The 18073-nt window shown below is 38.4% G+C and overlaps 1 protein-coding gene across 1 annotated transcript in view; it reads right to left on the reverse strand.

The window, feature by feature from the left end:
* Nucleotides 1-18073, reverse strand: part of MACROD2 (mono-ADP ribosylhydrolase 2) — an 857094-nt gene that overhangs the window by 264863 nt on the left and 574158 nt on the right. Inside the window, exon 7 of the mRNA XM_032183905.1 lies at nucleotides 17311-17341. Coding sequence (XP_032039796.1) covers nucleotides 17311-17341 — 31 coding nt within the window. The remainder of the gene's footprint in view (nucleotides 1-17310; nucleotides 17342-18073) is intronic.

Genomic DNA, 18073 nt, shown 5'->3' on the forward strand with positions numbered 1-18073 from the left:
CACATAGGTGTCCAGACAGGTCTTGAATATCTCCAGAGAAGGAGACTCCACAACCTCCCTGGGCAGCCTATCCCAGTGCTCCATCACCCTCACCGTGAAGAAGTTTTTTTGCATGTTGGTGCGGAACTTCCTGTGCTCTATCTTGTGGCCATTACCCCTTGCCCTGTCCCCACAAACCACTGAAAAGAGGTTGGCCAAATCCCTCTGTCTCCCACACCTCAGCTATTTATAAACGTTAATAAGATCCCCTCTCAGTCTTCTTTTCTCAAGGCTGGACAGACCCAGGTCTCTCAGCCTTCTCCTCACAGAGGAGATGCTCCAAGCCCTGTATCATCTTTGTGGTCCTCAGCTGGACACTTTCCAGGAGATCCCTGTCTTTTCTGTGCCAGGGAGCCCAGAACTGGACACAGTACTCCAGGTAAGGCCTGACCAGAGCAGAGTAGAGACGGAGGATCACCTCCCTTGACCTGCTGGCCACACTCCTTTTAATGCACCCCAGGATCCCATTGGTCTTCTTGGCCATCAGGGCACACTGCTGACACTGAATCAGTTCAAAAGAGCTTTTTAAGTGACTGAAACAGTGTAAGAATAAGTCAACCTTACTGAGTTGCTTCAACTAATGAGAGTTCTGTAATTATTTTCTTAATCATATCAAAAAGTCCTCTCTATACACAGAATTACATTAAAGATAGCTTGCATTAACACAAGAGATGCATATCTCTAGATTGTGAGAAACGCTACCATAACATTTACAGTTGGACCTGAATTATTTCACTAAATTATCCACCTGAAAATCTCCCAGCTGTGGTCACCACCCACCATGGCACAGTTGTCCCCACATGGCTGTGGAGGACCTATCCTGTGACAGGGGGCTTTCCACAGTGGAATAAAACTGGCCCTACCAAGTTTAATTTTATTTTTTTTTATTTCACAGTCATTTACACCATCAGCAGTCAGTGACTTCCACAGGACCGCATGTGCCCCTTGTGTTGGCTGGAAATAGGGGGTCCTTTCACTCAAGGAAAAGGTCTCTGCCCTTCCTACAGCTCTCAGAGGTGAATAGAGAACCCCGCAGCACAGCCCTCAGCTTTTCCCCTTCCTCCTGTAAAAGAAAATAAAACTGCACAGAAGAGGGAGAATTATCACCACATGTGACAAAATCTAGTTAGGTGTCGTGGCAATTCAGGCTGATTTACATGGAAAGGTAGCTGCAGTTTTACCAGTGCTCCACACAGCCGGAGCCTGGAGGCAGAGAACAGCCTCTCACAGCACTACACCTTAAAACGGGGAAAAACATCGCACCAGCTCTCCTCCTCAGAGTACAGTGATAACATACGAGATGCTGAGGAGTGTATTTAAATGAAAATCAAACTCGCTAACACTGCCCAGCCTCTATGTTCTTGCCCTTTCCCTGTGTAGGTGTCAAAGGGTTGCAGCGCCGCCTCTGTGAGGGAGCCGGGGCTGCCCCACACTGGTTCCAGAAGGTTCTGGCGGCCACAGGGCAGGGCCCAGCCCCTCAGCAGCTGGAAGAAAGGGCAGTGTGGTGCTGGGCAATTCCATTTTCTTTCACCAGAACACAAAATTTAAAAGACTGTAAAATGAAGTCATGGTAGGAAACAGAAAGAAGCTAATAAAAAAGGCAGAGAGTGGAAAATGAAGGCACGAGGGTGCAAATTTGTGAGATCAACATAAGAATTTGCTCAAAGGCATGTTGGGTGGGGGAGCAGTTCTTGTTAGATTTACAAAACTAATAGTCATTCTATAAGAAGAGTGTTTATTTTTATAAATCAATTGCTAAACAAAGGACCTCCACAACAAGGCAATAAAACATACAGTGCCAATGAGTCAAGACCAATAGGCTCAATACCTATGTTTATTTAAATTACACATATTTGTGTATGTGCTTTGCAAAATACTATTACACAGCCTGATGCTTATATAAATAAATGTTAGGGAGCATACACTACCTACCTGGAGATAGGAAAATAGTAACAAAGTTTGTATGTTTATGCCACTGCAAGTCTTAATATCACTACTAAAATTATTTGAAAAAGCAAACAAAGATACAGTCACTCTCTGAACTAGTTAGGAATAAATCCAAAGAAATTATACCAACACTGCAATAGATGCTAATCAAGCCATCTTAAAACACCTTATATCCAGCACTTGGTATTTAACTTAAAAGTATTCTATGAACTGAGAAAAATCAGTGGTGGTCATTGCAATGACAGAAGGATCTCTGAAGTTCAGAAAGGTCAAAGAAGCAAGATTTGTATTCCTTTGAAAATAGGAGATTGTAAGTAGACCTCCCTAAAATGTAAAAGAATTTGAATGAACAGAATGAGCAATTGCTACAAGGTAACCTGAGTTCATGCAGGCACTGAAAGAAGGGAACACAAGCTCAAATTCAGAAACCGCCTCTTCTATAGAAATTGGGGAAAAAAATTCCCTACACAAATCAAAAGAGCAGGAAGGAAAAAAATGCTAAGGATAGCAATCAGACTAGCTTAGGCAAACAGTTTCAAAACTGGTTAAAAAACTATCTGAATAGAGAGCTACTGTGCAATAACACTGCTAAGAGTCAAAGGAGGAAATGATGCACATGTGAGCTTCTGGGACATTTTTTGTGCTGAAAGTATAATGTTTCTTAGAATCATAGAATCATTAAGGTTGGAAAAGACTTCTAAGATCACCTAGTCAAACTTTAACCTAGCACTGCCAACTCCACCATTAAACCATGTCCCTTAGCTCCACTTCTACATTTCTTGAAGACCTCCAGAGATGGTGACAAAACAAATTCCCTAGGCAGCCTGTTCAAATACTTCCCAACCCTTTCAGTGAAGAAAATCTTCCTGAAATCCAACCTAAACCTCCCCTGGCAGCACTTAAGGCCATTTCCTCTAGTCTTATCACTTGGTGCATGGGAGAAGAGACTGATCCCTGAGTAAGGGCGCACAGCAGATCGTTGATAAAGATACTGAGGATGCCTTTCCCTTGTTCGGTATATGTGAAGGACTAGGATAATACCATCAGTTATACACTGAAAATAATTGATGATTGAGAAGGGTGGAGGTACTTTTGAAAATTTAGTGAATGAATGAATGGAAAAAAAAATAGAAAAGACAAAACACCAAACGCCAACTAATTTTAACAAAGCAAGATCAGGGTGGAAAGACATCATCTTCATATCCAGCCATAACAAGACAAGAAGATGCTGACTCAAGGAGCTCATCCCTGTCCTCCAGGAGTTACCCCATGCTCAGATCTGCTGGCTGAGACGTTTGTGTAAATATTCTCCATGACTCCTTGCACTGGACAGGCTGAGGGAAGCAGCAAGACAGAGAGGTTCAACTCATCACCTTAAAACCCTCAGAAGGCTTCATGGAACGCACACCACTCACGAGGGGCAGTAGCCAAATATGATACTGTCTTAACCACTGAAAATTATAGACAAATAATTCAGAATTGGATGAAGCACATGATTACCTCCTAGTGTTTATTACGCAGATATTTAGGTTTGTTGTGAAGGAAAAGGAAGACAGTTTTATCAGATCTGACATTGTGGGGGAAGAGAGGAGCATCACCATTTAGAGATTCACAGACATTAATATATTCAGTGGGCAGTGACAAAAACAAGCAATAAATACCAAGTAATCTAAATAGCAGGGATCATACATTAAAAGTTACAAAATTAAGACTGCACATGAAATTCAGGCAGAGCCATTTTGCTTAATAAGTAGAAAACGAATGAAATATGTTGACAGTAATAGTCATAAGAAAAAATAATAAAAAATAAGTAGATTAAAAAAAATTGTAGAGGTAACAAAATTTAAGACACCTTCTGACAAGGCATAGAGCCAAGGCTAAAATATACTCAAAGTGCACATATCAAGGTGACCTCTTCCTAACCACAATACCAAGAAGTTTCAATAATTTGTCAAAATTTTTGTCTATTTTTTAATTAAAATTTTTAATTTGTCTATTAAGTAACCATAATTCATAATCCAAAGTATTTTTTAAATTCATAATTTCTTGAAATCGTTTGTAATTTAAGCATGCTTATCAACTACAGGTCTATGTTTTATTGGAATAAGCACTGATGTAGAAACATTTCTATCTGTTCCTTTTCAGGAAGTGTTCAGCTAGGTTAAGGTCAGCATAAATGCCATGTAATCAACATGGGAAACTCAGAAGGTCAACCAGTAGGAAAAAAATATATCAAAAACAAAACAAGCTTTTAAAAGGCTTAGAAAGTAAATTCTTTAACATCAAATGCTTGAAATTCCACAACTAGGACATCCCTGACTGCTCTTAATGAGGCGATTCTGAATAGGTTGGCAATATTAAAGAAACTCAATAGATAGAACAGTAAAGTATTTTCCCATCTTGAACTCTAGTGTAGTTTTGGAAAACATGAATTGAAAACATACATGGGGAGTTAATAAAACCTTGTGTATGTACATAAATTAAACAGCTAGAGATTCTTGAACATTCAATCTGTCGGTTATTGTGCATTCTCCATTTCTTGGTTGCCAAATATGATAAATTCAATTGCTGCTTCTGATTACCTATATTCAATAAAATGGTGACAAGTCATTAATCAGGCCACACAATAGGGAGACTGGTATAAGGTTCCACAACCTGAAGTCCTCATTAGGAATGACACAGAAGCATTGCCAATATGCACCCTCATTATCTACATCATGGCTGACAGCTTCAATTAGAAGGGAATCTAACACCTTCCTATGTGAAGAGCCCACTATACATCAGTAAATTATTAATATTACTGAGAACTAGTAAATTAAAACTTAGGAAGTCCACAGCAAAATAAAGTAGAGGAGATTCTGAGAATACAGACCAGCAATTGGTAAGCACCCTAACTAGCATTACCGTCTTTTTTCCACATTGTATTTGGTGCTGTGGAAAACACAGTAATTGTTCCTTCCTATTAAATCAGACAAAAATCATCTTAGCTTTATTAAGCAATGCCTGTCTAGCAACTCAATTGTTCTTTTCTCTCATTCCTAAAGACAGAAAAACAGAAGACTACAATCAACTAGCAAATAGAGCTCAAAACATTGTTGGCCTTACATAGTAATGTTCCTAAGAGCATTTGGCTTAAAAAAAAAATAAATGTTCTGGAATCATAATGCTCTGCTGTATTATGTTTACTAGCTACAACAAAAAGAACGGTTAAAAATCTATCAGCAGCATAATGTTCAGAGCCTATTATGGACACAAGTATAACTACCTTATGGTAATTAAAGGCATAAGAAAATGATTAATGTTCTGAAGACACAAAACTGCATCAGTTCAAAAGCTATTATGATTGCACTGTCTACAGCTCACAGCCTACATGGGGCAATTTACACTGATAAGCATTCTGAATAAGACTGATACTCAGTTTTTTTCCAACATCGGGTAATGACCTGGTACATAAAGCTAAAAACTCTACACTGCACTCTCTTTTCTCTTCTGGAACAGTTGATTTACCCTTAACCTAAAGCTGAAACTGCTTTTTGTTTTGTTTTGTTAGTGTGGAGAGGGGGGCTTTTTTCGGTTTGTTTTCTTGTGTGTTGTGGTGGTTGTTTTTCTTTGTTTGTTTTTACGATCAGGTTCTAAATCTGCCTGTCCTGTATTTTTCTCATGTGCACGTCCAACAGTACATGCAGTCAATCTTCTCCACTTTTAGAAATAGTCTTTTGGCCATAAAACGGAGAAGTGGGAAAATTGACACGGAAAACATTCAAACCCAGCTGCCAGATAGACCAATGTACCGACATCCATACTGGTCTGTGTTTAGCTCAGGGACCTCTGAACCCGGCCCTTCCCATGCAGGATCACCAGAACATTATTTACATTGAGCAGCACCTTCCCTCAGCAAATGACCAGCTGAGACCTCTAAGTGCTGCTGGTTTGCTTAGTTGAATTGAGAATTTGGCTTTTGACAAAACAACAGTCACAATATGTGATGAAAGATGATGTTTTCCATATGCAGTGTTACAAACTCTTTGAAAGTGAGGGCTCAATGTTCTTATTCCTGAGAGAAATGAAAATAGAAAGGAACAGAAAGCCTTCCAGTGCCACGACATAACATACAGTAAATTATTACCTTATAAATAGTGTTATGCATTATTTCTGTTACAGGGTTCTTTCTAACATTACAGAGAGAAGAAACAAAAGAAAAACAAAAAAGTATGCTGCACTGTCCAAAACAAAATTGGAAAATGATAAATACAGTTTATCATCTACTAATATTTAGGAAAGAATGCATTCCACTCTTGTATATAAGTAAAATATTGAAAAGAATAAAAAGAGGCACACAAACAAATTCTTTACAGAACAGATTTTAAAATAGTGTCCTTTCTAAGTGGTTAGAAACCCCTTCAAGAAAAAGATAGCAAAGTCTTATCTGCCAAAAACAAAAAACAACAACAACAAAAAAAAAACAATGAAGCAAACAAACAAAACATTATTGGGAAGGTATGATACAAATGACCAGATATTTCACCTGCTAAAGTCAATGAAATTATAGCCGAAGTGAATAGAGTCAATTAAAACAAAACAAACAAAACAACAACAACAACAAAAAACACCACCATCAACAACAACAACAAAAAAAAGGAAAAAAAAAAAAAAAGCTAGATCTCTTCCTCTAAATGCAATGGACTATTTCACAGCCAATGGAAACCATTATAGCTCTGCAACCAAGGTACGCTGACCAACTCTAGTAAGAATTATTCAGCTCCGTTTCTATTTTAGTTACCAGATGAAAACCTAAAATCATAATAGTAGGCAATATAAGGAACATTATTAAGAGTAGGTCTGTTAAATTGGAGTCTTACACTCTAAATATAACCCAACATGTCACAAATGTATTGCACCACTCCAATAAAGATATTGAAAGCAAACTAACTAAAACATCTAACAAGAGTTCTCATTTTTTTTTTGATAGCTGGCAATAACTTCAGTTCATTTCAGTTGCCATCTTTTCCCTTTTCCCTTGGAGCCACAGAGGTCCTATTCCCTGGGACAGCTTCACAGATGAGTTAGCTTCACTCAGACCTTTTCGCAATAATCATTGCTGTGACAGGCTACTTGCATGGTAGCCGTAACACGTCCACCCCAAACAAGGAGCCATTTTGGTTCTTATGGGATCAGACACAACATCACTCCACGTAATGTAATTCAGGTCATGCTCTCTCCACCAATCTCGTAAGACACTGCACAGTGACTCTTCCTCATCAGGACTAATCCAGGCGATCCTCGTCCCGCAGCAGTGATGGACAAGGTGCGGGGCAGCACTCAATAACCTTTATCGCGCCCGCCAAACCCTAGCACTGAGCCCGAGCAGTTTGTTTATGGGTGGTGCTGGTGACAGGCACACCAGTGAGTCCCCACGTTCAGCCTAACGGGGTGAATTGAAAGATTAGTCTGTCATGCCAGCATGAGGCCTCATTTTTCTTCTGTGCTACATAGGTCGCCCCCTTCCCGCAGCCTGTATTTGATTGTGATTAATTTGTCAAGCTGGCTATAGCATGGAAATGAAGAAATGGATTGCCAATTACAGTTAGTCTTCTCACAGAATACCTCTCGAACCGGTGCTATTCTGCAGTAGTGACAGCTCAGAAATAAACTGAATTCAGCTCGATCGAGCAGAAACCTGACCCAAAGTGTATTTTAAAGCATCAGGAGGTGACTTTTCCCATCCTCCTCTAACCAGTCCTTTGAGTAGATGGTTGGCTTCTATCCTGCCTGCCTGGCAGGTACACTAAAAGGCTATCCACATTTCTTTCTGTAGTTACCTTGTTAAGAAGTAGTGAACTTCTGACTTAACACTTCAACAAGGTACACATTTGTTTCTGAACATCTCACCCTGAGTAAGTCTGAAGGGGAATTTAATATGTATACCATTACTGCTCAGTAAACAAAAGCAGCAACGATCCTACTCTGCACAGATGCTCTTAAGAGCATTCAAACTTTCTCCTGAATGGTATTCACAAAAAGGTAATTTTTGACTCTTACTGTGTTTCCTCTGCAGTAAGCCACATATGTTTTCAGAAGCTGTTTAATATTTCATTAACACAGACAACTAGCTTAAATTTAATCTATCAGAATCCTATTATTCATGAAACAGAAAACAATTCCAGAATGAGATTTTTTTTTTATTAATAATAATTAATACAGAATTTGAGAAATAATACCTCAATCCTGACAACGCATGCATGCAATTTATTTTATGCACTGATACAACCTTCAGCAGATTACTGAAGCTGCATACGTTTAAAGCAAGTGTACAAATCTAAACTTCTACCACCTTAAAAAATCAGTTTTACGAAAACACTCAAGAAAAATCAGGCCACTGTAATACGTGTTTCCTTCCATTGCTGTAATTAGCTGTATTTTATACTGGGTATCACTTCTTCAGGCAGAAGAAATGAGTGAACAAGTTTCCAAAAGTCAATGGCACACTGGCCTCAAACAGGTTTTGAAGACTAAGAGCCAGAACTCCCTCCCAGGCCCATGACACTCTTTCAATAACACCACCACCACAGACAGCAATGTTCATCTGACTTTTCTAGTTGTCTTCTGCCTCAGCAGCTGTTGCCCTTTCCAATGATATATGTCAGCATTCCTATCTCACAAAGATGCAGAAAAAAAGGACAAGACAGTGGCAGAGACACCTTTGAATTAATTGTCTTTCAGGTACCATGATGAGATGCAAAATAGCAAGTCTGTTTTGATCATCTTTTATTTTGCTTGAAGGGAATGAGAAAGTATCTGTCCTTGTACTTGCAACATTTTTTGTTTTTTATTTTTTTAATCTTTCAGGCTACCTAAAAGCCCCAGTATTACTGCATATACCTCTTGCACACTTCTTTAAGTAACTTCCAGACATCAAACATCTGGGAGAACATCTTGGCAGTTCGTAGTAAATTTGAGCATATGGTGCCTTTCTGTATTTGTACTGGAGGAGTATTTAGGGTCATCAACACAGATGAGGACCATTGCAACATATATTACATAAATACACAGAAAGAGAAGCCGCCTGCTATGAAGAACAGAAAATGAGGCAAATAATGGGCATCTCCACAACATTTTGTGGCTAGGCCATGGCATCACTGACCAGAGCATCACTGTGCACCAGAAATAAGGAAAGAATAAGAGCGAGCAAGCTGTTTTCCTCATGTATTAAATACATAACACAGTTACAAAAGTTCAAAAAGATGCAGTTAATACCTTTGTGGTAAAACTAATTGATACACATCACACCACGAATATTATTCCTAGTTAGCGCTTATGTCTTAGGGCTGTTAAAAACTACGTAAGGGCACACAAGCACAGGCTAGTGTGACTGCTCTGTTCTCCTGGAATACATTTTAAGTCATGAGTCGTATCCAATGTTAACTGAATATGCTTAACACTTCATTTCTAAATGCGAGTTAAAACAGTTATTCAGTATTGAAGTGGTTGTGGTTGATGGATTAAAAATCTTACCCTAGGCAATTTTTATTTATTTATTTATTTATTAAGTTTTCCTAGCTGCTGAAGTCTATAGTATTTGTGATGTATAACTAAGATTACATACAAGACTAGTCATGCTGAAGTGCATGGGTAAATGAAATCACTGCTCCTATGGCACACCTCAGCTCCAGTGCAAGTTTTCAAACCAAGGAGTAGTTTTACAGCTGTCAAGATGATACCTACTTTTCTTTAACTAGATTACTTTCATATGTAGTTCCTCCTTTCAAGGAAGCTCAGTTACATCATGAAATTTGACTGAAACCACTAAAATAGCTGTCTTTATTTTCACAATATGTTTAAAACTCAAAAGGTAACATACTTCACACACAACATACACTTTAAAATCGTGGAAGGCATGACAAAGATGTTCCAAGAATTACTAATTTGTCACACTACACTTAAAGATCATATAAAAAATAAAAAAGCTTTGCTATAGCACCTGATGAGATCTCACCAAGGAATCTGTAGTAACAGTGTGATTCCTTGATGCGAAGCTCACTTGCCAATGAAGAAAACATAAGCAACTCAGAATCACAGAAAAACAGAGGTTGGAATCACCAGAGCACCTCTGGAGGTCACCTGGTCCAACCTTCTGTCCAAGCAGGAGAAATATCAAACTTAGATGAGGTTACTCAGAACCTTAGGGAATCCCAAGGGTGCACAGCACTGTCTTTGCTTCTCAAGATGAAAAATATATGTAGAAATAGCCGCAAATAGCAACATACACACTTTGCTGATTGATTTAATTGTCTAAATAGGCATCCAAACAATTATACTAGTTGCTAGGAGTCTCAAAACTCTTTGAGGCAATCAATTTTAAGTTACATCAGGCCACTTCATTTCCTTTTATGCACTTAAAGATAAATAAAGTGAAACTTGCTAATTTTAAACGTGGACATCCTTCAGCTATTTGCTGCTTCTCTGATTCTGTGGTATGTTCCACACTCGTTAAAGCCTGTACAGACAATGGAATTCATGAATGGATTGGACTCCAAGATTTCTTCTGGGAAGAAGGGGCAAGATTACATCAAGGAAAAAAAACGATACTGATAACTGGGCCTTTTACCAAGAGCTATTTTATACTGCATAGATCATGTTATTTTAAAGTCTTTGGGACAAGGTCCATATCTTTCTTTTTTTTTTTTTTTTTTTTTTTTCCTTAAATTCATATCTTAATAAATTGGCTTCAAAGAAGCCTCAGCTTTTCCTGATTGTAAAGCCGTAGAACACACATACGATAGATGACCTTGTTGACACTGGCCAGCAAAATTTACAAGAGGACATTAAATGATGTTATTGGTGTACAGTGACACAGGAGTTCAATTTTTGTCATGGTAATTGAGACAGTCTTAATTCTTTGGATGTAAAACTACAAATACCAGAACAAATATAACACCTGAAGCCCTGGTTCTTTTATCAGCAGTATGTTTTCTGCACATTACAAATCTTTTCCAGCTTTTTGTTTTGTTTTGGTTTGGTTTTTATATGTTGCAGAATAGCTTGCCTGGGAAAAAATAAAAACGTGACAGAAACATGAGGAAAAGCCCCCAAAGTGCAATCTGGTTTTGATGCCTTTGGAGATGTCACTGGCTTTTCCTCACCAGTCTGCAATACCTGTACAGGTCATTGCAAAAGACACTACCTATGAGTTACAGCCATGCTAGGAACTTCAAGATAGAAGCCACTATGAAGCAAGAGCAAGAGAGCACAAAAACAACTGTTTCTGTGAAATTGCAAGATTGAAGCAGGCAATTAACATATACAAATATAAAATCAGAGCAGTAAAAAAAACAAAGAAGTCAGACCTCCCAGACTTTACAAAGCCTTAAGTTCTTTATGCTTCTACCATTTTCAAAAGAGAAGCAACTACATTGGAACTTTACCTATCTCTTCCTAAAAAGAAAAGGGGAAAAAAACAACTAATGATACCAGAAGGCAACTGAGGAAAGAATATTAAGTGTTCAGTCTAAGCTTTTGAATTTATTTATTTTTTTATTAAGGATGGTACCTAAACAGTATTTTAATGAAGGTTAGGATTTGTCCTCTAAGGTTCAGGTGAAATGTTTTAAGTCAGACAGACAGCAAGAACTTCAGAATAGATAAATTTCATGATAGCCTTACTACAATATCCAAAAAATGCCAATTTCCACAGAAAAAGAGAGCTTATTAAGCCTCTTTTTTGGAATCAAGTTTAAGCTTCTCCTTTCTAAGTATGTCATGTGAATGTTAATTTTAGACTGCTGAGAACTCATTGATTTACACTTTCCAGTAATCATTTTTTAGTATTTAAAATATGGGAAAAGACCGATTAGTATCACGGACACTACACTGTCTGAAATAAGAACACTGTTAAATAATGCATGCAACAAATTTTTATACAAGTAGTAATTAGATTTCTAGGATTACTTGAATATTATAATAGTCATTTCATAGCTGCTCCTATTATTAATTTTAATAATAGTCTCATTTAACTGGCAATCAGTCCCAAAAGAAGCAACAAAAAATGAGTTATCATACATCTTCATTTTCACTAAAATATTACATTACACAAATTACGGAGTAAATAACAAAATGCAATTAACTTCCCAATGAGTTACGGCAAATGACTGTTAAAACCACGCTGTGGTGTCAAATACTTGATGCAGTCTGGGTTGAGGGATGAGGAGCTGCTGATCGGGTTAAGAAAATGTTTTAGTAATAGGAAAGATTCATCTTAATGGAACATTTCCTTATGCGACCTACTGGATTCTTCCACTCCCCAGTCAGAAAATTCATATTATAACATCTATTTTCCTAGGTTACCACTACAGCACAATATTCAAATGCTGATTATCACATACAACGTCAGGCCATTAGGACAGCTACAAGGACTCAGAGCATCAGACTGCAGATGAATACCAGGCTGCTTCATGGTTACCATTATACCACGTGCATTATTTGTGCATAGCAGCTCTGAAAATTTTGAAGCTAACTCCTTCTTAGGAAAGACAACAGTGCAACCCTTATTAGAATTGCTCATTAAAGAAATACATCTCTTAGGAACAAAATGCCAACAGAAAATGAGGAGAAACAGATGGGAAAGATAGAAATAGATTGCCTCAACCTTTAGCCCTGTGTCAGAAATTTGTTCTGCCTTTGAAAACATTTGGTTTAGTCTTCTGACTCAGATTTTCAGAGGGCTTTTATAATCCTTCGGTGGCGCACCTGTCGCTTAATCCCTTGTTACACTCTATCTCGGATCACCTCACAGCGAGAAGAGCTGATGGACACACTCCCAGCCCTGTGTAGATTGCTGGGATGAATTGTTCTTCGGGTACAGAGGACGCCGTGCTGGAGGTCAGGACAGCTGCGTGACAAGCTGGCACTGCACCGAGGGACCTCTCTCCGCAGATGGAGACAAGGCAGAGTGGAGGATATGTGATACCTCCCTGCATCCTGCCTTGAGACTGTATTATACACTGCACACTTTATTTCACTCCTCCCCCCACCCCTGCTTCTTTTTCCCTCCTTGCTTTCCACGCCTGCTTTTCAGACTCTCCTGCAGCAACACATAATAAATTTAACCTTGCAATGTTTTGCCACGACCAGGCCAAAAGCTACAAGTAAGCTTAAGTGGCCTGATTCTAAAAGAAATAAGTCTTACTCCAATGTAATAAGGGTGTTTAAAATGTGGTGAACCGGAGCATTCCCACTGCCTACATCACTGCAGACCCATTCTACACTTTTATGGCTTTCAGATTTTTTTCCCTTTCCGTCTCTACATTAAAAAAAAATAAATAAATCAGCATTCACAACAAAATCTAAGAACTGTCATTATCTTTTTTCTCAGAAAGGCTAGATGATACTTTGATGAAAGTCAAGCTATGGTAAAATATACAGTTACACTGGTGTAGAGACAAAAAGAAATACCAGCTGAAGATTACTCTTCTTATTGTCTTTCTTCCCCTCACTCCTTTTTTCCTTCTCTAAGCTTAAAATAGCATTTAAATTCTTGCTTATTTTCCAGAGAGCAGCTTACATTGCCAAAATAAGTATCTGGGAACAGAAGCCAAAGCCTGTATTACTGTAAAATAAAAGAAAGAGGTAACAAATAAGGTGTGCATAGACCATAACATCCCCAAATCCTTCCATATGTAGTCCAGCCCATAATGATCTCTCAACAGAGCATGTGACAAAGCATAAAAATTCCCGTCTCCTCATATCCATCTGCAAAGCCTTGTTTTAATTTTGCAGCTCATAAGATTTGTAGCACCATATCAGACATCCCTGTTCACTTCACAGGCTGCAAACACCATAACTTGTGGATAGCTTCTTAAAGACATGATAATGACGTGCTCTTCCATAAAAACTACCCAAGGAAGTCACTTTTTTTTTTTTTTTTTTTATCTTCTGTCAGTACCTCAGATATAAGAAGGTGTTAATGATGGTGAAAGTGGATGCATAAATAGTCATCACTGTGTATAAAGTAAAAATCAGACACAATACAGCCTAAAATAACTCTTGTTACCCTCTGGACTACAAGTTTGTCTGCGAATTTATTTTTATCACCTTTATTATTTTTTTAATAGCAAAATTTCTTTGAAAAAGAGAAGAGACAAAATAAAAGAATATCCCTAAAAACAAAATTGGCCTTAATAAAGCTGCGACAATGCTAACCTTGTGCTCCTGGCTCAAGGCTGAGAATTATTGAACTGTAGCTCTGCCACTTGCTGCCCCAGTACAGGGCAATCCCTAATGACATGGGAGCGAGTACAAGTCCTCTGTACTCCTGGAGCAGTTTTATTTATGAAACTTCATGCTCTTGTTATAAAGGAAAGCATTTATTGCAACAGAAAGGAGTAACCCAGGGATCCATGGGGACATGAGGCTTCATAACCTTTGCTTTCTTAGACTGATTATCAGTTTAGAGGCATATTAGAGCTGACAGAGATCTCTCAGGAAAAGATAACGCTGTTTTTTTCTCCAAAGCGTCTGTGGGTAGACCCATACTTTTTCTGCAGACTTTACAAACATTCAGTACCGGTTGCTTCTACCTCATTTTTTAAAGATTTAATCCCTTGTTTGAAGTATCAGACTTTTAAAGCATACATCCCTCATGAGTGAAACTTTCGCCAGCGCTCTTTAAATAGGAGCGCATTAAAAGCAAAGTTTTGACTCCTGGCACGGCGCCCTAGTGGCAAATGGCCTTCCTGGGGCTCTAACCCATCCAGGCTGGAACCTCCCCAGTGCTGCGGGTGGAGGTGGGGCTCGTGGAAGTGTTTGGGGAGGAAAGGCAGACCTTTCCTCCATCCAACACCCTCTCATGAAAAGCAATCTGCCCTTGGCCGAAACCTCTGAAGGAGGCTTGCTTTCTTTTTCCCAGCTTCCTTTTTATGGGAAAAAGGGAGTGATCAGCAGTGATGCAAACAGGAAAGGACTGCTCTCCAGAGAAGTGTGACTACTTTCATCTAATGATAATAGAGAAGACAAGCAACGTAGGCATTTACAAGAATTTGGAGTAAAATGCAATCCAGATTCTTCAACTGCATCCACTCAGCCAATCTCTTGCAAATTTGCCCCCTTCCACTGGGAGGTGAAACTCAGTTATCAGCCCAAAGTTTCTGCATGGACAACATTTGTTCATCTGGATCTGAGGTGGGAAATCAGGGCTGTATGTTCCTTCACCAGCACTTTACTGGGATACTCCAGCATTAATTGTACAATACATGAAGCATTACTAATCAGCTAGACCACCAGGAATGAAACTGATACACTTGCTTGTCTAGACACTGACATTATCTAAAGGAATGTGTATGGATAGAAGGGAGAAAAAACAAAAACCAGAAAGATGAAAGCATACCTTTGTGTGTTTGGGGTGTACCTTACACCTCGAGCACAACATGTAGCACAGCCTGATACAGGGTTGCCCATCTAATTGCTACGCCAGCACCCAGTACATCTGGGAGTTTGGAAAGAAGATTCTACCTTCTCCCCCCACCCAAATAAGTATTTTTTCAATGAGGAATAGAAGTTATTTATTGAAAAATAAAGAAGTAAAAGCAAATTAGAGGTTAAAAAAAAAAAAAGCTATACAACAAACATCATCAGAGAAACAGAATATTTTACAAGAAATACGCCTCAATTCTCCTAACAAAGGTGAAAACAGCAACCAATTATTCAAACAGCATCTGCCACGCTAAGTGATGTTTCAGTGATGCCACAGCGTACCAGTTAAAAGCCAATGCTAATTAAGAAAAGCATCCATTAGCCCAGGAAAGTAAAATCTAGATTCCTACTGGAGATCCAGCATCCTTTATCAACTTCAGGTAACTATATTCCTCACCTGCTGGGACCTTTTCTATTAACTAGGCCAATTATACAATTAAATTGCTATTATACGCAAGTTCCAACCACTAGTAATTTCCATATATTGACACCATACCTTGTCAATTTTTGTGAAATAATAAAAACATGTCTGCTTAGAGATTTAGAGATCAAGGCTTAGGTCACAAAGTCAAGAACTAAAATACAGAACCTTTCCTGAAAGTTCAAGAGGTGGACCTGAACTGCAGACTAAGACAGAGTTGTAGCTGAAGCCAGATTCATTTTCAGTAACTTCTGGTGTTTGCAGGAATCGCATCTGCACGTTCTTCTGCACTAACAAAGGTGTAGTTCAAGTGACAAAAAATACACCAAACTAATTTATATTATGCCCTCTGAGGCCTAATTGACATTTACAGCCAAACAAACAATTTTAAATAACAGCTTCTCCAAATATTTCTTGAAAAAAAGAAATAAATATTCCTGTCACTTTGTTTTTAATAATTTTCCAACGTCCGCAATACCTGATTAGTTAAAGCTGAAATTAATTTAGCTAAAAACTACTAGATGTTATTTTCACATAATAGCTCTATCATACTATGGTGATACACAATGACTATATATTTTTTTTTTTAATTGCTGCTTTTTTTCCCCTCTCTAATATCCCTGATTTGTAGAAGTAACCTAACCTATTATCAATGCTACGTACTCGCTGAAGCTAAATGAGAGAAAAAAAAAATCACAGCCCACATGTTTTTTTTTGTGGCAAAATACTATTATCCCCTGGTGAATTTGCACATCTCCTCACAGAGTTCTCCATATATATTTCCCAATATGGAACAGTGCATCTTTTTCCTCCTTTAAATGTCATGCCCACTTCTTCCACAATGACAGTCAAAAAGTAGCTGAGTTTTTTTTTTTGTTTGTTTGTTTGTTTTGCCTTGAAATGACAACAAAGCAAGTGATTAACTTTTGTCATATTCATTTTCCTTCGTATCTTCAGGCAGTATTAATTTGGGTTTAAATTAGTAAGCTAAACATGTGGAAGCACAACTCCAGGGAACTAAACTTCATGGTATTCTAGCAAGTTTGTTTGAGGAAAATACACTTTCTCCCCCAGCCTTGGACATTGTAGAGCCTTGCTTGCTTGTCTACCTTTTGGATAGAAAATTTTATCAAAACAGTGTTTTTCCAGTGTTGAAGCCACAAGCAGTGTGTTTAAGAGCTACCAGAGCTACAGGAGTGTAATCACAGTCATGGGCCCCGGCTGGCAGGCTCCTAAGGGCTGCACGATAGCATCCATTTACTAGCACACTAGTACCCAGTCACAGTCAAAGGCTTTGGGTCTCTTATTTAACACAGTACAAGTAGATTCACGGGTCAAAATGACTGACAAGACATCTGATATGAAATACCCCTGCTTAAACAACTAACAATAGCAATAAAAACAAGTAAGTAATAAGTGATACCTAAGGTCTTACTCACCATAAATTCCCGTTGAAATGCAGGGGAATGCCTGTAAAACAAGTGAAAGAACAAACATTAGTGGGATTTCTGTTTTCTGAACTTTTTATCAAAAACTGAGCATATTTTTAAGTGCCTGTTTTTCAACACCCAGCAATTACATATTGGAGACTTCACTGTTACAGCATTCACTCCACAAGCATTTTCATGTCATTATATGAAACATATTCCATATGTTTTCCTTGCTGCTAAGTTAATAAAGCCATATTCTTTTTCTCATCTCAAGCTATCAGCAACATTTGAACCAAGAATCATTATTAAAACTCCCTCTTGAGCTAAAAATTATCACCATGAGCTGAAAATGAATGCCATGAGCTAATGCAGTAGAAGAAGGTTGTATTCTTTGGATAGAGTTAGACCATGTTGCTTCAGTGGTGAAGTAACCTTGGCCAGCTTAAACCCTTCCCTCCCCTGCCTCTTGGCCACATTGGTTCACTACAACCTCCCCTTTTGTTTCAGAGGCTCTTTTTTCAGCTGGGTTCTTTCAGCCACGAGGTATACGATGCCACCCAACACACAGCTGCACTGGTACAGGTCAGGCATGCCAACTGGTGCAGGGAAAGGAATGAGAAAGTGATGGGCAAAAAGAAATTTTGGTAAATTTGGGGGCCAGCTTGGATACCAAAGAAAATGTATCATGCAGCAAAAAATCATTATGTACATTGTGCTATAAAGAGCAGCGATTTACATGTCTCCAAACTGCAAGCCTTGTCTAGAGATTTGC

This window comes from Aythya fuligula, chromosome 3, assembly GCF_009819795.1.
Source record: "Aythya fuligula isolate bAytFul2 chromosome 3, bAytFul2.pri, whole genome shotgun sequence".
Classification (NCBI taxonomy): Eukaryota; Metazoa; Chordata; class Aves; order Anseriformes; family Anatidae; genus Aythya; species Aythya fuligula.